This window comes from Leptonychotes weddellii, chromosome 4, assembly GCF_054177405.1.
Source record: "Leptonychotes weddellii isolate Sample4059 chromosome 4, ASM5417740v2, whole genome shotgun sequence".
In the NCBI taxonomy this organism is placed as follows: Eukaryota; Metazoa; Chordata; class Mammalia; order Carnivora; family Phocidae; genus Leptonychotes; species Leptonychotes weddellii.
In genome coordinates, this window is record NC_138372.1 from 14,360,623 (window position 1) to 14,382,676 (window position 22,054).

General features: G+C 52.2%; 1 protein-coding gene across 3 annotated transcripts in view; it reads right to left on the minus strand.

Moving 5' to 3' along the window:
• Positions 1–22,054, minus strand: part of ECE1 (endothelin converting enzyme 1) — a 113,512-nt gene that overhangs the window by 23,342 nt on the left and 68,116 nt on the right. For all 3 annotated transcript variants that reach the window (XM_081817657.1, XM_081817656.1, XM_081817655.1), the window contains 4 exons: positions 8,001–8,122; positions 6,356–6,502; positions 5,183–5,248; positions 3,940–4,131 (listed from right to left, as the gene is read on the minus strand). In XM_081817657.1, the coding sequence (XP_081673783.1) occupies positions 3,940–4,131; positions 5,183–5,248; positions 6,356–6,502; positions 8,001–8,122 (527 nt within the window). The remainder of the gene's footprint in view (positions 1–3,939; positions 4,132–5,182; positions 5,249–6,355; positions 6,503–8,000; positions 8,123–22,054) is intronic.

A 22,054-nucleotide genomic window follows, 5' to 3' on the forward strand; every position in this document is an offset into this window, starting at 1 on the left:
CTCCCAACAGTGGGTCTGGGTTGAACGATTCCAAATTCTGTTCTCTATTCCCTTGAGAAAGGGCAAAACGGAAGACAAAGGCAGTGAGAGACACATTAGACATGGCTTTCAGATGGTAAGATCGATCAATAATGTAAAATCAGGGCGCCTGGGTGGCTCAGTTGGTTAAGCGACTGCCTTCGGCTCAGGTCATGATCCTGGAGTCCCTGGATCGAGTCCCACATCAGGCTCCCTGCTCGGCAGGGAGTCTGCTTCTCCCTCTGACCCTCCCGACCCTCCCCCCTCTCATGTGCTCTCTCTCTCAAATAAATAAATAAAATCTTTAAAAAAAAAAATGTAAAATCAAACCATAACATCAGATGAATCTATAACCTGCTGGTAAATCCCTATGATGTCCTCAGTGAGAGCAGTCATAAAACCCTCCACTTACCAGATACTGACTCCGCAGATGAGCTAAGGTGACCCTTCCTGAGGTCACATAGTTAACCAGTGACTGGGCGTGTCTGATAGCCAGGCTCACCTACCTCTCCGGTTTCAAAGGGCAGCTCAGCTGCTGGGGAGCAAGGACCTCAGAGGACAGAGGAGGGCAGCTCCCACAGGCAGTGACATGCTGGCTCTTGGTGGGGCCGGGGGGGGATGTTTGTGTTCACACCGTGACCCACCGCAAACTACCCACACGGTTGGGCAGAGCAGAGCCCAGTGGGCCCGGCACATCCCGGCCTGCCCGGCAGTAAGATGACCCAACTGAGTCTCGGAGCGAGAAGACTTGGATCAGAGTCCCCACCATGAACCAGTTCTGGGAGCTCGAGCCATTCTGGAGCCTTTCCCTGAGACGGGGACGATAATTCTCTGGCCCCCACCCCCCACGGTCGGCTGCTCTGGACCTCGTGGGGATGGCCTGCTCATCCCACGTGAGCTGCCTCTCTCCCTACCCTAGCCTGTCCATTTGCTCTCTCCTCCTGGCAGGAGCCCCTCAGGCAGGTCAACCTCTGGGGCTTCTCCATAACATTTCCGGGGCTGCAAAACGGGGGGCGGGGGGTCCAGGGGAGATAGTCAAATGGGGCTCGGCACGGAGAGACACCTGCTTGCATGACCGGCTAGCAAAGACACCTGGGAAATTCACCAAGTTTACAGAATGTCATTGTTTATGCATTTAATGAGAGCTTTACAAACTGCAGGCGACTGGAACCCTCTGATCAGGGCACAGCCGTCAGGGGGTGATAAATCCCTGTGTACTTAACAGCCTGTTTCTTTAGGCAGAACAGGTGTTCTGTGCAGGTAAAGTCCCACAACCCCAGATAAGGTGCGTGTTGAATACCAGAATGTTCACATTTTCAATCTTGCTTTAGTGAACGCCTAACTTAGACATGTGTGCCTCGATCTGTCTCCATGGAAATGGCTGTTTTAACTGACCAGGACATTCTCCTTGTGACTCAAATCCTTTGGGGCACACCAGTCGGCTCTATTTTCCAGACCTGCAGCCAAAGGGTACTGCTGGTCACCAACCAACCAGCTCAAGTAGGCTTGCAAATAAGAGAAAAGAAAGATGCTATCAGACTTTATCTCAGCTGGAGAATTTAGAGCAGAGAATAGGGCTCATTCCCAAACAACTTCTGATGTGGAAGGTCCTAGAGAGGAAAGAGAAGGTCCTCAGGCCCCTCCAGAGAAGCAACAGAAGGATGTTTGATTCAGGGCTCTGAATTCAGACTCTGCTGAGGGCTAGCCTTGAACCACTCTGTATTCTGGTGGGGCTAGCCATACTGTGAAGGCTGGTGCACCTTTCCTAGAGTCACCTGGGGTATAGGAAGAGAACAAATTTCCAGATACCAGGGAACAGCAAGACAGTCTCTGTCCTAGGTTAGAAGGAATCAAATAAGGTTAAGTGCTGGAGACGCGGGCAGGCATCACCACCAACAAAGGAATAATACTAATGATTACTATAATACGTTTGAATTGTGCATGTCAGTTTATAAAATGAAGTCCCAGATAGAGATTCATTTGGAGGACAGGGATCCAGGACTTAATCTTTAGATGTTAGACATAATTTTTTATATCTACATATCTACATATGCCCAGTTCCTCTGGGAGACACTTCATAGTTTCCAACTTGTTCTCAAAGAACCCTGTGGCCAGAGTAAAGAACCACTGCCCCTTATGGGGACAGGGGCTGCCCCTCATCTGTCTCTGCGTTCTGGAACACAGCAGGTGTGAAGGAGCGAGCAAAGCCCCATTTTACAAGGAAGGAAGTCGAGGTGCGAAGAGGGGGGTCGTGTGACTTGCCCAGGGTCACACAGCTCATTGTGGGGCTGGGCCAGAACAGTCTTCTGACCCCAAGCCCAGGGCTCGTCCCTCCGCTAATGTCTTCCCCACCCTGGCAGCTCTGCAGTGGGGAGGGAGGAGGGAAAGGGAAAAGCCAAGTGACAGGGTGCCCAGGGGTCGAAGCTGGAAGCCACGCCGGGGCGGAGATGCTCAGGGCTACCGTGTCTTCTCTGCCACTCTTGGGGTAGTCAGCCGGCACCATGGCCGCTGGGGGCGGGGGGCTGGGCGGCCGCGGGGGCCCTTCCTGGGAGAAGCAGGTGGCTCGAGCAAACCAAACTGCATCGCACAAACAGCATCTCCTCCAACTGCTGGGCCTCAGGGCGGAAAAACAGTGCCAGATGGCAGCCAATGGTCTGCTGATCTCTGTAACAACCACACAGCACCGCTCACCCCGATGCCAACTTCTCTGGGAACCTCAGGGGCAGCTGACACCCACAAGCGGCCCTCTTGCCCTTAGCCCCAGCTCTGCCTGGGCTGCCGCTCCACCTGGGACAGCCGGCCAGCCTGGTGACTGCTTACCCACTCATCAGACTCCCCTTCCCTGGCTCCGTCCTATCCCTGTCCTACGGCCCTCCTTTTCCCAAAGCACTCAGCAATGAGTCTGGGATTGTCTGCTCGTTGGTGTGCCTCCCTAGCCTGGAAGTACCTCCAGAGCGAGGCCCGAGGGTGGCCCCATATATACCTGTCAGGGGGAGGGATGGAGGGAGAAAAAGGGTAGGGACCCTAGGTGTTCTTCCTGAAAGGAGAAAAAATGAGCCAACTCAAATGGATGGGCAGGACCTGGCTGGTCAAGGAAGAGCAGGAGGGAGGAGACATGTTGGTGGAACCCCAACACAAGTGGGACACAAGAGGCCTATCATCCTCCCCAGTGGGGAAGCAGGCCTCCCCAGGCATTCCCAGGCAATGGCAGGAAACGGGAAGACTGGCCAAGGTCACTCTGCTGATTCCTCTGTGACCCTGGGGACCTGGGCTAAGACCAGACACTGACACACGGTGAACTGGAAAGATGGAACGGGCAGGGGAGCACCTCAACTCACCACCTGCAAGTCCCAAGGAGCCACCAGGGGGCAGCCTTTGGCTTTGGCAGAGGGGCCACTGGCTTCACCGTTGGGTTACACCCAGTGACAGGGAGCAACCCCATTACACCTCCAGGAGGTTGCCAGGGGCCATGGTCAAGAGCAGAGATCCCATGAGCCAAGCCTGAGTCCAATGTCCAGCTCCCCTGATACTCAGGGAGCCTCAGGGCCTTGAACATGTCACTCAACCTCCTGTTTTGGAAAAGGGAGAAGTGACTACAGAACCCACCCCTCACAGCTATTGTTTGCTGTGCACCGGGCTCAATGTGACTGGGGCTGGGGCTTGAGACTGGAAATGCCCAATCAGTGTGAGCGATTATCATCGTGATAGAGCCTCCCCAGGTAAATGCTGTTATGGAAAAGCTGTGTGGCCTCCAGCAGGTAACTGAATCTCACTGAGCCTCAGTTTTCCCATCTGCAAACTGGGCTAACAACCATCCCTGCTTCATAGGGTTGTTCCGAGGATCTGATGAAGTGGGTACAAAAACCCCAGCCCAGTGCCCTATGTCCTGAAGCCCTGGGCCTGTCCCGGGCTCCATGTTACCTGCAGTTCGGCAGCGGTCACTTTGTGGTAGATGAGCTCCTCGTCCCGGCGCTTCTCTTGGGGGATGGTGATGTTGGCCAGCGCCGTCTCAAAGTCCAGGATCTGTTGCATCTGGGGCCGGATGGCGTCCTCGTCCCCTCCACCGAGCAGCTTGCCCAGCTGGACCATGTAGTTCAGGTATCCCGTCAGCACCTGTGGGCCCGGCACCCACTCTATGTCAGTGCTGCCACCCACGACCTACTGGACAAGGGTGGCGGGCGGGGCAGGGCCGGCCCAGCGCAGGAAGCCACTGCCAACCCACTGCAGGGGTGGTCCTGGCTCTAGCACTCAGGACAAAGCCCACACGTCCCCGGCAGGCGGGTCCCTGTGGTCCCGGCCCACACCCCATCTCGGATGCTCGGCACGTGGAAGTTACCAAGAGACCATCTTCCAGTTCTTAGAACACATTTTTTCTGAGCTGCGCTTCTCTACCGTGTCCCCAGATCTGAATTAGGTTGCCGTGTTCAACTTTCTCAGCTCACCCTTGGGCTATCACAATTTGTCACTATGCCTCTTACTGGGTGGTTAGTTAGTTAACGTCCCCCTCCCCTGCTAGACTCCAAGCCCCGTGGGGCGGGGACCATGCCCGTCTTAGTCACAACTATCCCCCCAGCAGTGGGCACTGAGCAGGTACCTGCTCAGTACAAGGGGGCAGATAGTGCAGGGAGAGACGATGAACCTCAGGAGAGGTTTCCCCGGGGCATCGTGAGACGCGTGGGTTTCAGAGTTAGCGGGTCTCGACAAGAATCTCAGCCTCACCACTGTGGGACCTTGAGTGGGTCACTTAGCGTCTCTGAGCCTTGCTCTCTCTCTTCTGTAAAAGGCAAGGTAAAGATAATGCCCACGTGGCAGATGAGGTGAACGAGGTTCAGAGATGTTCTGTACCTGAAGGGTTACCGGGAGGGCCAGAGGTGAGTATATAAGAGGCCTGGCACCCACAAATGACAGCGGCCATTACTGTTGTCTTGCTCTGACACCTGTCCCTGCCTCTTGTGCCCACAACGCCTGAATGTGAAACAGCCAGCCGGAGGTGGGGGGGGGTCCCCTCCCCTGCCAGGGACTGCCCAGCACCCACCAGGTAAGTGACACCTCTGTGCAACTCCAGCTTTGAAGACCCACACAGGCGTGGGCACTGAGGGGACATCAACGGGGGAAAACGTCGTGGGGTGTGGGCCGGGAGCCACTGCCTCTGAATCACACTCACCTTCTCATTTTCAGTTTTGTTCAGGTAATAGTCCCTTGAGGGTAAGCCCAGGCCGGACTGGTCCACCTGGAGGGAGGAAGACAGGAGTGAGGGGGCGCTCCCGTCACACGTGTACACGGTCCGCTGTGGGGACAGCCGGTACATGGCAATGCGGGACCAGCCTGGCCCCAGCAGAAGCAGAAGCTGGTTGCGGAGGCCCCAGGGTGGGGACAGGCACATGCCTGGTTGCATACCTGCCCAAGCACAGGGATTCTGGGCCCTTCCGAAGGGTCAGAGCCACCTCCTCACCAAGCCCCTCCTAGGCTTGGCACCGTGCCTCCACTTAACAAAACAGTTCCCAAGATGGTGCAGTGGTTAAGAGCTACTCACACCCGGCATAGCCTTAGTCAAGTTACCGAAGCTTTCTGATCTTCCGGTTCTTTCTCTGGAAAATTGGGGAACTAGAATCTCACCCTCAGAGCTGGAACGAGGATTCAAGGAGACATTGCTAGGAGAGGATGTGCTGAGGGTCTGGCAGGTAGGGGAGGGTCAATTCCTGACTAGCAACTTAGCAGAGCCTTGTGGCCACACCCTGGTACTTCTACAGTTCCTGTGATTGGTAAGGAAATTGCGGCTCAGAGAGGTGGAGGCACTTGTCCGAGGTCACGCGATGAGGGGGAGACAGCGCCGGGTGGGAACCTCAGCCCAGCCTGGGCTCCTGGCTTCTGCATCTGAGGCTGGGCAGTCGGGGGCTTCCCTGGGTGTGCCGACACAAAGTAGGGCAGGCTCTGGCCGGAAGAGATGGACTCAGAGCCATTCCCAGCAGAGCCACAGAGGCCGGGGGCTGAGGCTGGGGGACCAGGAGGTGGCTTTAGCTGTGTCTAGGAGCTGACATCACTCTTGGGGCCCACAGTGACCAATCTGAATCCCGGAGATGCACCTGTGCCTTGGTGACCGCCCCCTCCCTCCGCTCCCCATCCCACCCCCGAAAATGGTGGCCTGCTCTTTCATGACTTCTCGCCTATAAAAATCTCATGGTTCAGAGACTCCAGAAATAACCAAGGCTCAGAAACCAGGAGCCTGTCACCCAGGGCAAGTCTGCCCCTACTCTGGCACTTGCAAAACTCAAAACAGGTCATGAGGGGAAACTCAAAACATGCCCATTCCTCTTCCTAGGGTTCCAGGCCGGCTCACCTGGATCACGTTGCTGTTGGAATTCTTGGAGTCGGCACTGACATAGACAGAGAAGAAGGGGGAGGTGCGGTAGTGAGAGGTGACCACCTGCAGAGTGTCCTGGAAGTTGTCTTTGTCCCAGGGCCCGGTGATGTTCCAGCCCCCTAGCTGTGGGGAGGGAGAGGGAACAGCGAGGTGATGAGGTGGCAGGGAGACCCCAGCGTGAATTCTGCTCCTGCCACTGACCAGCTCTGTGACCCTGGAGCGGTCATCTGACCTCTCTGAGTCTCAAGAGCAAATGAAAGGGATGGTCTTCATCAGAGTTTCTGACCAGCACACAGGAGACGCTGCCTGGAGCTAGACCGATCCTGAATAAGCAATCCAAGGAATCCACGTAGCAGCGGCTCTCGGGGATGGGATGGGAAGGAGACTTTTCCCGCACCCTGTTCACCGGTCGCATGCTGAATCACGTGATACGATTTCTATTAAAGCATAAATCAACTGTGCTTATGGGAGCACCATATTTTTTTAAAAACGTTGATAAAAGGGCGCCTGGGTGGCTCAGTCGGTGAAGCGTCTGCCTTTGGCTCAGGTCATGATCCCAGGGTCCTGGGACTGAGTCCTGAATCGGGCTCCTTGCTCAACGGGGAGCCTGCTTCGCCCTCTCCCTCTGCCTGCGGCTCCCCCTGCTTATGCTCACTCTGTCAAATAAATAAAATCTTTTTTAAAAAAATTAAAAAAATAAAAGGTTGATAAACAGTGGTTGCTAGTTTCTCTCAGAGCTGGGATTTATTTTTCAAGTAGGCTCCACACCTTACGTGGGGCTCAAACTCATAACCCCGAGATCGAGAGTCGCTGGCTCTACTGACTGAGCCAGCCAGCGCCCCAGAGCTGGGATTTCTCTAATCTCCTCAGTCTCCTTGGCTTGGCACACACTGGCAGGTGGCGCCTGTGCCAGAGGGGAGGACTGTCCAATCCCCAGTGCCCACAGCTCCCGACCCTGCTGCGATGCCTTCCCAGAGCCAAGCTACAAGGCGGGGCGTTGAGGGAGCATGGGACAGGCAGAAAACATCCACGGCCACCCTCTGTGGATGACAGGCAGCGTGGCCAGCTGTGGGCGCCCCCCACCCCAAGAGTCCATCCAAGGCCGACTGGGAGATGCTCGGCAAGAACGACTCCTCCCCTGCGGGAGGATGGGGAGGCCTGGGGGTAAGTGGGGTCCTCCTCACAGGGGGAGTTGCTGCTTCCGATCCAAGATTCTTTGTTGGTCCTCCTGGAACATACCCCTCCTTACACACAGACACGCCCTCGAAGGAAAAGGAAGCAGCAAGGTAGAGAAACATTTTCTCTGTAAATATGGCCTCTATCCCACACACAGATGCAGAGACCCACACACACGTGACAGACATCCACAACGATGCTGACACATACCGCCCACAAATACAGAGATTCCCACCTGCAGAGACGTGTGTGTGCACATGAGCACACGCACATGCACGCACACACACACGCACTCAGACACACTCAGCCCGGACAGGTTCTACAGTGCAGCTGGGTGAGGCGGCTGGGGGTGTGAGGTAGCCCGGCCCCAGCGGTTCCTGAGAGGGGGGCAGGCCGGTGGGCACAGGCCAGGAGAGAGCCAGGAAAGCAGGCTCCAGGAACTCACCTTCTCAATCAGCTCCATCAGGGGCTTGGCCTTGAGCTCCTCGATCCTGGTTTCGTTCATACATGCACGGTAGTATACTTGGGCCTTCCTTTCTGCCTCGCTCACGCTGGCCGTGGAGTTTTCTGGAATGACAGGAGATAGCAGCTTGCGACCTGCCCCCATTTGCTCAGTGCGTGGCCCTGGGGGAGTCCTTCTGGGAGCCTCGGTGTGCTCAGCTGTAAAAAAACCCGAGGATTTCTGCCTATCGGGATAGCGGCAAGGCCTTAGCCACAGCAGGTGTGACTGCCTGGACAGAGCCTGGCAGACTGAGGTGCTTCCTAATTTTTGCTGAGTGCAAATAGGAAGAGCATACCATGTTTGTCGCTGTCTGCCAGTCAGGTTTGCAGATGTGTCCGTTGGTTGGCAGCACGGGCCACCCAGCTGGACGGCCCTGCTCCCCCGGCTGGCCAGTGCGTGGCCCAGACACCCTTGCCTGGTGTGCGGGACGGAGGCCTGTCTTGGTTCTCAGATCCCAGACGACCTCTCTTGCGATAGATTGGAGCTGAATGGAAGCTTCCAAGGCCTCATGCGCTAGTTTACTTTGCCCTTCTTCCTCTAGGGGGCCGGCCTTGTTCATCAGACTTACAGTTGATTCAGAGTGCTGTTGCCATTTCTCTTCCTAACTCAGCAGCCAGCATCCCCATCCTTACACCAGGACACCTGGGAGACTTCGGTCATCCCCTTCTCCCTGTCCTTGGTGTTCTGGTCCAGGTGCCGCCCGCTGAGGGCCACACTCCTATACTCCTATACTCCTGCCTGTGCCCAGTGAAGGCGACCACTTCCTGCTGTTCAGGTCACGAAGGACCTACTACATGCCTGTTCAGGCCATGGAGGGCCTACTGTGTGCCGGGGCTCCTGTGCCTGAGCCTTTGTCTCAGAGCTCTGCTCCGGATCATGCCTGGGTCCCTGACCCCCTCAATTCTGTCCACTTGCTCCCTCCCCGGCAACCTCCTTCCTCCCTGCTCCAGCCACTTTTCCTCATTTCAAATTCACTTCTCCTGGACCCAGAAATTCCTTCCTTTGCTTCCTTCGAAGACCCCCACCCCCACCCCCCGCCAAACCCCACCTTCTCCACAAAGACTTTTCTGGCAGAACCTTATCCACTCATCCACTAAATAGATACCAGATGCTTACTCTGTGCTAGGTACTGCACAAGCTTCGGGGACACAAAAGACAACGTCCCTGTCCCCACGGAGCTTCCTTTCTAGCGTGAGGACACAGACACCAAACAAGCAAACACATAAAGGAAAAGCTCATCCTGGCCCTTCCTGTATGGGACACTGTTGAAACCCTACAGCCTTCAAGGCCTTTCCCAGAGGCCATCTTTCCCCTGGAGCCTCTCCTGGGATGCTCTTTCACGAGGGCCCCAGCATGGAGCACCTACCAAGTGCCAGGCACTGGGCTGGGCTAGGAGTTTTATAGACATGAAAAAGACCTGCTCGTTCTCTGCCTCCAGGGAGCTCATAGTCTAATGGTGAACACATTCAAGCAAAGAAATGACCCGGAGACACGAAAATGCTTTAGTTAACGCAAATGGCTGTGGAACCCAGAGAAAAGTCACACCCTTCGGTGGCACAGTGTGGGGCCAGGGGGGCTCTAGTTCTGAGCCAGTTCTTTCATTTATTTTTTAATTTTAAAATTTATTTTTAGTAGTCTCTACGCCCAATGTGGGGCTCAAACTCACAATACCCAGATCAGGTGTTAACGTGCTCCATGGACTGAGCTAGACCTAGGGCACCCCAAGGAAGTTCTTTTAAAGGTATGAAGTTATTCACCAGGTAGAAATGCAGGGAAAGGGCCCCAGGTTTGGAGGGAGTTGGAGAGTTTAGGGAAACACAAGAAGCATAGAAGGGCATGCTGTCTGGAGAAAAAAATACCCGTTCGGTGTGACTCGTGGTGCAAAGGACATGAGGTCACTTCGGCTCTCCCAGCCCTTGTCCCAAGAGCCGCCTGCCCTCCCCCCAATTCTTACCATAACCAGCATCATGGTTTTCTCTGGGCAGAGAGCATCTACCCCCATCTTGCTGAAGTCAGGGTGACAGCCCTAAAGAGGGCCTGGGACCAGCCTGGGTTAGTCTGAAGGGAGAGGCAGAGACAGGAGAATCCCGAGGGAGACAGAGGTCGAGGGGCCTGAGTGACAAGGGGCTCTGGAGGGCACACACAGTCCTGGGAACCACAGGCTGCCATGCTGCTGAGGCCTGGAAACACCTGTGTGTCCCCCATGCCCCTCCAGAGCATGAGAGGGGGCCTCCCGGAGGGGAGGGCAGAAATGGGGAGAGCTGGACTTCTCCCTGCTCCTCAGACTCAGGAAGCAGAGATGCAGGGAAAGCAAAGGGGGAGTTTCCAACCCCCGCCCAGGAGCCTCATTTCTCTGACAATGGCTCCCAGCAGCTAGGCTCTTAGAAGGAAAAGCACAAGAATCATCGTTGCTTGCTCCAGCCTGGAAGCAGCATCTCACCCTCCACATGCGGCTCTGGCCATGACCCTGAAATGCCAGGGCCAGAGTCAGGGGAGTGTGCTCTGTGTGCTCTGGCCCATGGTCTGGCATCTCCCTCCCCCATTGCCCAAGGCCACTGAGATAAGAGGCCCAAAAAAGGCTCCGGGAAAGGCCTGCCTGTGCTCATTAGAAGGAGTTCCAGGCATCCATCTTGCCCCAAGAGAATCCCTGCATTATCACTTGAATGTGTCTTTCAAGCACCCGCCCCCTCTCTCCTTAGCTGAGAAGCTGCTCCTGATCAGTTCAAACTTCCTCTGAGCTCCACCCTGGATCTCACGTCCACTTGTTCTCCCACAAAGGTTTATTGAATTCCTATGGTTTGGTGGCTGCTGGGCTGGAGGGAGAATGCAGCAGGCCACATGGATGGCTGTCCACATGAGGCCTGGTGGGCGAGACAGACAGCAATAAGATGATCACAAAGCATCTGATTGCAGGGAGGGCGAGAGCTCTGAGGACAAAGTCCAGGAGGGCCTGAGAAAGAATGGCAGGGGAAGCCCAGGGAACCCTTGCCTGAACTCTGGGCTGAAAGCTGAGCTCCACGTGGAGTGGACGTGGGGGGCTGTACTTGGGCCGCTTCACCCACTAGTTCGCGTCCCAGTCGTCCCTGTTTCTTTGCCTGTACCCGGAGGGCACAGGGTAGCCCTCAGTAGCGTTTGCTCGAAGAACAGAGTCCAGTGTCACTTCTGATGAGGAAGGAGGCCATTTCTGGGCGTTGAGAGGGTGACGAGGTCAGTGCCTGACAGAGACTGGCACGGGGAGGAAATGAGGCAGGTGGGGCAGGAAGGGACAGGAGTGTAGGCCTCATCAGGAACTGACGTTCACACCCCCTGTATTCCCACACGGACACTGGCTGGGGCAGGAGCTCTGGGAGGTCAAGCTCCTCCATGCTCCCCTTGCTTCCCTCTGGTTCATGGAGCCCGCTGGGACAATCCCCAGCATATCCTCCTACCTCCTCTCCTTAGTCTTCTCCCATAGGACACCTATGGCCTGGCAGGCACTGGGGGAACCCTGGGTGTGGAGTTTATAGAGCTAGTGTCTTGAACTACTTTGAGTTCAAATACCCTCTGGAGGGGCATCTGGGTGGCGCAGTTGGTTGGGCGTCTGACTTGGTTTCGGCTCAGGTCATGTTCTCAGGGTTGTGGGATCAAGCCCCATATCAGGCTCCATGCTCAGTGCAGAGTCTGCTAGGGACTCTCTCCCCCTCTCCCTCTGCCCCTCCCCCACTAACATAAATAAATAAATCTAAAAAAAAAAAACTAATATGCTCTGGAATATACAAATTCCTTAAAATTACCCATAAGGCCCTATATCATGCATTCTCAACAGGGATAATATTGTCCCCAAAGGGGGAGAGAATTAGCTCTTAGGGAGCAGAAACACCTTCCCTTTCGTGTGTACACACAGTACATTAACAGATATATAGCATTATCTTTTGTATTCTTCTTGGACAACACAGAAAAAATGGATAAATTCCCAGAAATATACAGCCTACCAAGACTAAATCATGATGAAATAGAAAATCTGAACAGACCAATTGCTAGTAAGGAGATTGAATTGGTCATCAAAAACCTCTCAACAAATAAAAGTCTAGGACCAGACAGCTTCACTGAGAGTTCTATCAAACATTCAACAAAGAGTTAATACCAATCTTTTTCACACTCTTCCAAAAGACAGAAGAGGAGGGAATTCTTCCAAACTTATTTTACAAGGCCAGCATTACCCCGATACCAAAACCAAAGACGCCACAAGAAAAGAAAATTATAGGCCAATATCTCTGATGAACACAGATGCAAAAATCCTCAACAAAATATTAGCACACAGAATTCAATAAACCATTAAAAGGATCATACACCATGATCAAGTGGGATTTATTCCAGGGATGCAAGGATGGTTCAGTGTTCACAAGTCAGTCAATGTAATGTACCACATTAACAAAATGAAGGATAAAAATCATATGATCAGCTCAATAGATGCAGAAAAGGCATCTGACAAAATTCAACATCCATTGATGATAAAAACTCTCAACAAAGTGGGTATAAAGGGAATGTATCTTAACATAGTAAAGGCCATATATGAGAAGCCCACAGCTAACATCATACTCAATGGTGAAAGCTTTTCCTCTAAGATCAGAAAAAAAGTAGGATGCCCACTCTTGCCACTTTTATTCAACATAGCACTGAGAGTCATAGAGCAATTAGTTAAGAAAAAGAAATAAAAGGCATCCAAATTAGAAAAGAAGTAAAACTGTGACTATTTGCAGAGAACATGATATTATATACAGAAAACCCTAAAAACTCCACCAAAAACCTGTCAGAACTAATAAACAAATCCATTAAAGTTGCAAGATACAAAATCAATACACAAAAATCTGTTGTATTTCTATACACTAATAATGAACTATCAAAAAGAGAAATGAAGAAAACAATCCCATTTACAATTACATCAGAAAGAATAAAATACCTAGGAATAAATTTAACCAAGTAGGTGAAAGACCTGTATATTGAAAACTACAAGATATTAGTGAAAGAAACTGGAGAAGACACATAAATGGAAAGATATTCTGTGCTCAAAGACTGGAAGAGGCAATACTGTTAAAATGTCCATACTACCTGAAGCAAGGTACAGATTCACTGCAATCCTTATCAAATTCTGATGGCATTTTTTACAGAAATAGAACAACAGGGGCGCCTGGGTGGCTCAGTCGGTTAAGCATCTGCCTTCGGCTCAGGTCATGATCTCAGTGTCCTGGGGTCAAGCCCCACCTCATTGCCAGGCTCTCTGCTCAGCGGGGAGCCTGCTTCTCCCTCTGCCTCTGTCCCTCCCCCTGCTTGTGCTCTCTCTCTCAAATAAATAAAATCTTAAAAACAAATAAAACAAACAATACTAAAATTTGTGTGGAACCATAAAAGACCCTGAATAGGCATGGCAATCTTTTTTTTATTTAGAGAGATTTTATTTATTTATTGAGAGAGAGAAAGAACACGAGCTGAGGGAGGGGCAGAGGGACAAGCAGACTCTGCTGAACATGGAGCTCAATGTGGGGCTCGAAGTGGGGGGTGGGGTACTGATCCCAGCACCCTGCAATCACGACCTTACCAACCGGGCCACCCAGGTGCCCCTAGGCATAGCAATCTTAAGAAAGAACAACAAAGCTGGAGGCATCACACTCCCTGACTTCAAGCTATATTGCAAAGCTATAGTAATTAAGACGTTGTGGTATTGTCATAAAAAACAGACACAGAGGGCGCCTGGGTGCCTCAGTCGTTAAGCATCTGCCTTTGGCTCAGGTCATGATCCCAGGGTCCTGGGAACGAGTCCCACATTGGCCTCCCTGCTCCGCAGGAAGCCTGCTTCTCCCTCTCCCACTCTCCCTGCTTGTGTTCCTGCTCTCGCTATCTCTCTCTGTCAAATAAATAAATAAAATCTTAAAAAAAAAAATCTTAACAAAAAAAAGAAAAACACATTCAGAGATCAATGGAATAGGATAGAAAGAAATAAACTCATGCATATACTGCTAATTAATTTATGACTCAGGAGCCAAGAATATATGCCAGGGAAAGCACAGTCTCTTCTGTAAGCAGTGTTGGGAAAACTGGACAGCCACACTCAAAATGAAACTGGACCACTATCTCATGCCGTACACAAAAATGAACTCAAACTGGATTAAAGACTTGAACATCACACCTCAAGCCATAAAACTCCTAGAAGAAAACATAGGTGGTGAGCTCCCTGACATCGGTCTTGCTAATGACTTTTTGAATTTGACACCAAAAGCAAAAGCAACAGAAGCAAAAATAAACAAGTGGGACTACATCAAGCTAAAAAACTTATGCACAACAAAGGAAACCATCAACAAGATGAAAAGACAACCTACCGACTGGGAGAAAATATTTACAAATCATATGTCTGATAAGGGGCTAGTATCCAAAATATATAAAGAACTCATACAACTCAACAGCAAAGAAAAAAATCTAATTAAAAGATGGGCAGACGATCTGAACAGACATTTTTCCAAGGAAGACATATAGACGGCCAACAGGTACATGAAAAGATGCTCTGTATCATTAGTCATCAAGAAATGCAAACCAAAACCACAGTGAAATATCACCTCACACCTGTTAGAATGGCTTGTGTCAAAAAGACAAGGAACAAATGTTGGCGAGGATGTAGAGAAAAAGAAACCCTTGTGTAATGTTGGCGGGAATGTAAATTGCACAGCCACTATGGAAAGCAGTATGGAGGTGCCTCAAAAAATGAAAAATAGAACTACCCTATGATCCTGTAATTCCACTTCTGGGTATTTACCCAAAGAAAACAAAAACACGAACTCAAAAACATATCTGGACCCCCATATTCACTGCAGCAGTATTTACAACAGCCAAGCTATTGAATCAACCTAAGTGCCCACTGATGGAGGAATGGATAAAGAAAATGTGGTGTATACGCAAAACACACACACACACACACACACACACAGAGGAATATTATTTGTCCCTAAAAAGGAAAGAAATCTTGCCATTTGTAACAACATGAATGAACCTCGAAGATATTATGCTAAGTGAAGGAAGTTAGAGAAAGACAAATACTGTATAATCTCTCTTATATGTGGAATTTAAATATATATATATATAACAAAAACCAAGCTCACAAAGCTATAGTAAAAAAAGATTAGTGATTGCCAGAGTTGGTGGGTAGGGGGTGAGAAAAATGGTGAGCTGTTTTTATTTCTTTAAATAAACTGAATTAAAAAAATAATGTAAAACAGAAAAGAATTTTAGGGAGGGGGCAATAATGAAAAAGGGCTGAGAAACACCGCCCTCGACCTGGGCCTCCAGCTCCCATCTGCGTCCTGCCCCTCTCCCCCTTGCTCCCGTGCTCCTGCCACTGAGTTCACCGTCCTCCTGCTGGGCGTAAACCTCCTCCCACATCCACGTGCTCTATTCTCTCACAACTAATTCAAGTTTCTGCTCCAGTGTTCCTGCTCTGAAAGCCCATCCCTCCCGGACTGCTGTGGCCGCCGTGGCCTCCTCCCTTCCCAGCCCTGCATCCTACTCGATTCGTTTCAAAGTCCTAACTCTTCGCAACCGTCTTACTTATTTACTCATTTATTTGTTTACTGTCTGTCTCCCCTGCTGGAATGTAAGCTCCACAAGGAAAGGTTGTCTTATTGCTCACGCCACCCCAGCACCTAATGATGTCTGGCACATAGCCAGTATTCCATACATAATTGTGGAACGAAGGAATGAATGACGGAATGTTCTGGGAGCTCCACAGAGAAAGATACCCATCACATCAGACTGAGGAGGAGGCTTTGATTCAAAGTGAAATCAGCCACATACAGTTTTCTCGTGAGGAAAACCTTGGTCTCCTTGGAGACCTCCCCGCTTGCATTTACATCCCAGAAGAAGGTTCCATGGGAGCAGGCTAGGCACCATCAACAGCGCAGCTCCCAGGACTGACTGAGGCGGGGGCCACGTTTTGAATATGGTGGCACTTCCAGGGTCCCCAGGGTATGAAAATAATTTGGCAGCCCAGGGCCAGACGACAGGGCTCCCAATTGCCTGGGGTACTTCCTTGCAGGGCCCCTGAGTTCCAGAAACTTCCTCAGTCACTTCCCCAAAGTCCCAAAGAGGAAAGACACGGCCTCCCATCTAATCGGCCCACTTCTTCCTCTGGGAGTTTTCGCTGGAACAACCTCTTCCACACCACTCTCTGGGAGGAAACAAAATCCCCAGCAGCTGGGCGGGCTGTGGGTATGGGGCTTCCTGTGAATTCTGCAGTCCCTGGGCTGCAGCAGCACCACCTGGCCAGACGCATGTGGGACTCCACATCAGGGCAAGACCAGCCCTTGTTCTAGATAAAACCACAGACTCGGTGCAGGCAGTCACAGGCCTCAGGAGCCCCATCCTGTGAGGGGAAGTGGGGGAGCTGATAAACGAGGCACCTTCTTTCGCAGAGGAACGAAAATAATGTTAAGACCGTTACCATTATGATGCCTACTGCAGGCCCAGCCCTGGCTGAGCTCTTCTTAGCACCCCACAGCACCCCAAGGTCAGACTATCACCCCATTTCACAGGGAAAGAAAACGAGGCCCAGGGAGAGGAACGAACTTGCCTAGGGAGGCAAAGCTAACACGTCACATGCTGGAATTTGAACTCAAGCATTCTCAGGCCTCCCTGAGAGAAGGAACTGCTTTCTCTGTGTGTGGGTGTGGCTGTGTGTGTGCATCTTGTTCTAACAGTTTCCACCATCGAGTGCTATTAGCATCACGCCCAATTTATAGGCAAGAGGTTGAGTAATGTGTCCAAGGTCACACGAGTAAGTGGCTGAGGCCAGGACAGGGGCCTGAGCGCTCTCTGTGCTCCTTTCCTTTCCCTCAGGGTGGCTCGGAAAACTGGAGGTAGCACTAAAGCAGACCAGCCACCCCGGAGAAGCCCCTGGGCACCCCCTGCCTTCCCCGGAACGGGAAAGATGGGCACACTGCTGCAGACATGGTACCGAACAGAAAGCATGGCGGACACGGATCTTGTCCAGAGGGTTTCCAATGTGCATGGGGAGAAGTAACGAAGCTAGACAGCGACTACTAGAAAAACAAATCAGAATGAAAGTACAAGAGATGGCACAGGGCTACATGATTAATTGCCAAGTCACTGACATGGACAAATTTAATGCTGATGGAATGATTCTGTCTCCATTTCTCCAGCAGCCTGGCGCTGGGGTACAAGGAAGGGAGACCACAAATTCCTTGTAGAATCCATGATGCTCAAATTGTTATAAAAACCAGGCATTAATTTTGCATGCATTAATCTTGTACTAGAAAACATAGTAAAGGGGCGCCTGGGTGGCTCAGTTGGTTAAACATCTGCCTTCGGCTCAGGTCACGATCCCGGGGTCCTGGGATTGAGCCCCACGTCAGGCTCCCTGCTCAGCGGGGAGCCTGCTTCTCCTTCTCCCTCCGCCTGCCACTCCCCCTGCTTGTACTCTCTCTCTCAAATAAATAATCTTTTTTTTAAAAAAAAAAAAAGGAAAGAAAACATAGTACACAGGACGGACACATAAAATGCAACTGTAGCTCGAGCCCAGAGAAGCCCTTTGGTGGCCCCAGAGGGCATCACAGAGGAAGCAGGTTTGAGAAGAGTCCTGCAGGATAGGAAGGGGGTGAGGCAGGTAGTCTAGATGGCAGATTAGTCTGTGTTAAGAGCACGAGCTGGAAAGCCTGAGGGGAGGCCCAGCCTAGGGATGAGAGGTGCAACTGCATCCTTGCCCTGATGAAGTGAGGCCACACTCTTGTCTCCCCAAGGCCCCCGAGGCCCAAGCCAGCAACCTGGGTGAGGCAGCTCTGCTCGTGCAGCTGAGGTCGCGTCTCCCAGCCACTGGGCTGCAGGGATGGGCCACAGTGGCACTTGGCAGAGTTCAATCCGCCAGCGACAGATCCGTCTGGATTTCCCCTGAGGGGGCCCCTGTGAATTCACCTTTCAGAGAAAGGAGTGGCTCGTCTGAGGCCCTGCAGCCGGCTGGTGGTAACAGCTGTTCTGCCTGGCCTGGTCACACAGTCCTCACCAGCACTCTGAACATTCCTTCTCCTGCCAGAGAAGCCCACCCCAGGCCAGCTTGGACAGCCTGGGTAGCCCCCGGCACGCTGCAACCCCCACCAGCTCCAGCCCTCCCCCCTCTCCCGCGAGGCCTGCTGGCTGACTCCTATGTTTTGGGGAAGCTGAAACAAGCCTGGCCTTGAGCCCAGGAATGCACTGGCCCGTGTTCCTGCATTTTTTGTCACCCACTCACCTGCCTCCTGCCCCTTCAGGGGTTTCCAGGTGCCAAAGTCCCAGGTATCAAGGCCCACAGGTGAGGGGCCATTTCCAGACTAGTTCCCAGGGTGAGCCTGGCAGGGAGGGGACTCCAGGATACGCCTTCTGGGGAAGCTCCTGGTCAGTATGACCTGGGGCTGACCTCACCTACTATGTTCATCAGGCCCTGGTCAGATCCCATCTCAACTGGAGAGCTTAATCAAGCAGCTCCTGGGGAAAGGAGGTTGGTGAATCATGCTTCTGGGCCGCTCTGTGGCCTCTGCATGGTGAAGCTGACTCAGGGAAGTCGGCAGAAAAAGAGTGTAAGTGTGAGGTCCCATAGCTCTGGGGCTAAATCTCAGCTCAGTCTCATCACTTCCTTCCTGTGAGTCTTATCTGTACAATGGGGATATACATCCACGGCTCCAATAAAATAATACAAGTAAACAGCCTAGCATGGTCATGGATATGCTATACCTCCTTCCCTGACAACTAGGTCCACATCAGTGCCTCTATGAGAAATAATCAATAATTAGGCTTTCTTCGACCACCTCACTAATCCTTAGAACATCCCCACTCAATGCTCTGAGTTAGTTCCCACCTTAGAGACGAAGAGCTGAGGAGCCTGGGTGGTCTGTCTGCGGTCACACAGCTTGTCAGGGAGAGGGCTGGGCTGGAGCTCACGCAGTACACCGAGCAGGGTGGCTGTGCTTTGCCGAGCCCCTACTAGGTGCCAGGCTCTGTGCTAAGCACACGGGCCTCGCACATACAAGCGGGTACTCACGGCAACCTTGCATTTGATGGCACTATTATCCCCATTTTATAGATAATGGAACTAAGCTGGAGAGGAGCCAGGTTACTTGTCCAAGGCCACACGAGTGAGAAGCTAGCGTGCCAGGGCTGCCTGACTTCAAAACCCTGCAGTCTGGCCTCCTGCTCCCACCAGACCCCGGTCCCAGGGGCAGGGGCTCCAATGCATGGTTCTGGCTGTCCCGCGCCCAGCTCAGCACAGCTCCCACCTACACCTTGACCCTCAGGGACGGGATGGATGTAAGGCCAGAGGCCAGGACTGGAGCCCACTCCTCCTGGGCCCTGCCAGCTGGCCAGCTGGCCAGCTGGGGGGCAAGTCAGGGGGAAGGACTCAGTCCTGGCAAAGACCCAAGGTCCTCGTTGGAGCAGGATCCGCAGGTACCACACACAAGGGCCAGTCCTGGGCCTAACTGGAAAGTTAGAGGGCCCGTCTGCCTGTCTTCTCCACCCCCTCTCGGTGCTAACTGCTCCCCAGGGCTGGAGCCCCCCTCCATTCAGGACTGGTAGTGTCTCCTCAGCAGAGTCCCTTAACTTCTCTGAGCCTGTTTCCTTAGCTATAACATGCGAACAATAGTTCCTGAGTCCCAGGGAGGTTGTGAGGATCAAGGAGGCAGTGGATAGAAAGTAGCAAGTAGCACCCACTCAACAAACATCAGTCTCTTCCCCTCCTCCCTTCAGATCCCCAGGCGCCACGCTGCCGGCAGGGTGGGAGGGGGGCCACGCGTGCCCATCTATCTCGAGGAGGTGGTGTGAGATGGGGAAAGGACACACGGCCTGGACAGAGTCAGACAAGTCCCAGCTGTGCCACCTGCTAGCCTGTCTCCAGAACGGCTCTGGACCCCAGTGTCCTCATCTCTCAAATGGGACAAACGATACCTTCCTCGCTCCTGCCCTACAGGATCAAATAGGATGACAGCCACAAAAAGCTCTGTAAACTGTAAAGTGCTGTACAAAGGTCAAAGGTGAGCAACAGCCATAACACTCGAATGCACAGCGGCCGGCATGATACGCCAGGCCCAGGCAACGCACCTTAAATACATTTTTCCCATTTTATTCTCATAACCTGGGGGAGGCCCGGTACCCAACGCACTGATGAGAGGAGTCCTGAGGGATCATGTCGTTGACCTGAGATCACACAGTAAGTGGCGGAGGTAGGGTGTGAACCCAGGTCCCTGGTGGCCGAAGGAGAGGCTCTGCCCCATCTTGTCATCCTACTTGTCATTATTCCTTTTTTTTAAACTTAATTTAATTAATTTATTTTTTAAAGATTTTATTTATTTATTTGACAGAGAGAACACAAGCAGGGGGAGTAGGAGAGGGAGAAGCAGGCTTCCCGCCGAGCAGGGAGCCCGATGCGGGGCTCGATCCCAGGACCCTGGGATCGTGACCCAAGCCGAAGGCAGACGCTTAACCCACTGAGCCACATAGGTATCCCTTGTCATCCTACTTGGACTGTCCTCCGCTTTGGTTGTTGGTCCCTGCCAAGGCTGTCTTCAGGTGCTGGAGAAGGGACATCCCTGAGTTCCAGTCTGGCTACCCCAGACATATTTGCCTGTTAAGCTTCTAGTTCTGAAATGAAAGGCTCTGTCCCCTTTCAAAGGCGCCTAGATAACATAAAGCAGGCAGTGCCCTTGCTGTTCCGGACAGCCCTCCCTTGAGCTCTGATCCTCAGGGAGACTAGCCCCAGGCTAGGCTGCAGGGAATAGAGAGAATGGTGGACGGGTCTTACCCAGCAGCCGTGCCCCTCCCCCTCCTGGACCCGGGGCTGGGGTCGGAAAGAAAGGAGAGGTCGCCTAACCTGGTTTGCTCATTTCCACTGTCCTCTAAAAGACACAGTTGCCTGAAATTGCAATTGTCAAATTGGTATCTCTTCCTGTCTCGTAGGAAGGTTTCTGGTTTCTGTCCCTTTGAGATTTGTCCCCTTTGGGGTATCTTCAGATATTTTACGTACTTTTGAGTATCTTGCAGGTTTTTAAAAAACTTAATAAGGATTTTTTGAATCTAAGTTCTGTCACTGATGGCTTTTCATGATCTAGCCTCTCCCAGCATTTAGGGTCCCAGGATGGGGCCGGGGCAGCAGGAGAGGGATGGAGAAGGTCCTGGCTGCCAAGGGGCTCAAGTCAGGACCTCTATTTGTTGTGGTGGGTATTGTGAATTCACGCGGTGGACGACCCCAACGGGCAGGTGTTAATTCAACAAACAATAACCGGGGATAACCCTGCAAACAAGACAGACATGGGGCTCTAATCTAAGGATAAAACCACCAACACCAAGGTCAACTAGAGGTGCTGAAGGCCTAACAAGGTGCAAAGAGAAGAACTTTAACTTAGACGGTTTATCGTGCAAGTCCAATCAGCGCGAGGCCATGGGATGTTCCTGCCTGCGGTGGACAACCCTCCAATAAACTTGTTATAACTTTCATCTGCTCACAACCCTAAAATCCGATCAAGTGTGCTCAGCGTTGATTCCCTTGGCTCACAACTTTCAGAGCTCACCGTCCATGCCGGGCAAAACCAGGCCACAGCTTGAAGCCGCAGCAGCAAGGACCACAGTGACCAGGGCTTAGTACCTCCCTGTGCCACACACACCGTGCGAACCCTTTACACGTGTGCTTCACGGTTCTCAAAACTCTCAAGCTTGGGTAGTCGTAGTCCCATTGAAAAAAAATTTGTTTTAAATTAACGTATAGTTGACACAGCACATTATATTAGTTTCAGGGGTACCACACGGTGCTTCCACAAGCCCAGACGCTGTGCCCTGCTCACTGCAAGTGCCACGAGCGCCTGTCACCACACGACGCAATTACACCACCACTGACCGCACCACCTAGGTTGTGCCTTGCTTCCCTGTGTATTAGTCCCATTTTTGTAGAGACCGAGGCTCAGAGACAAGTAACTTACAATGACTGACGGGTTCACCTA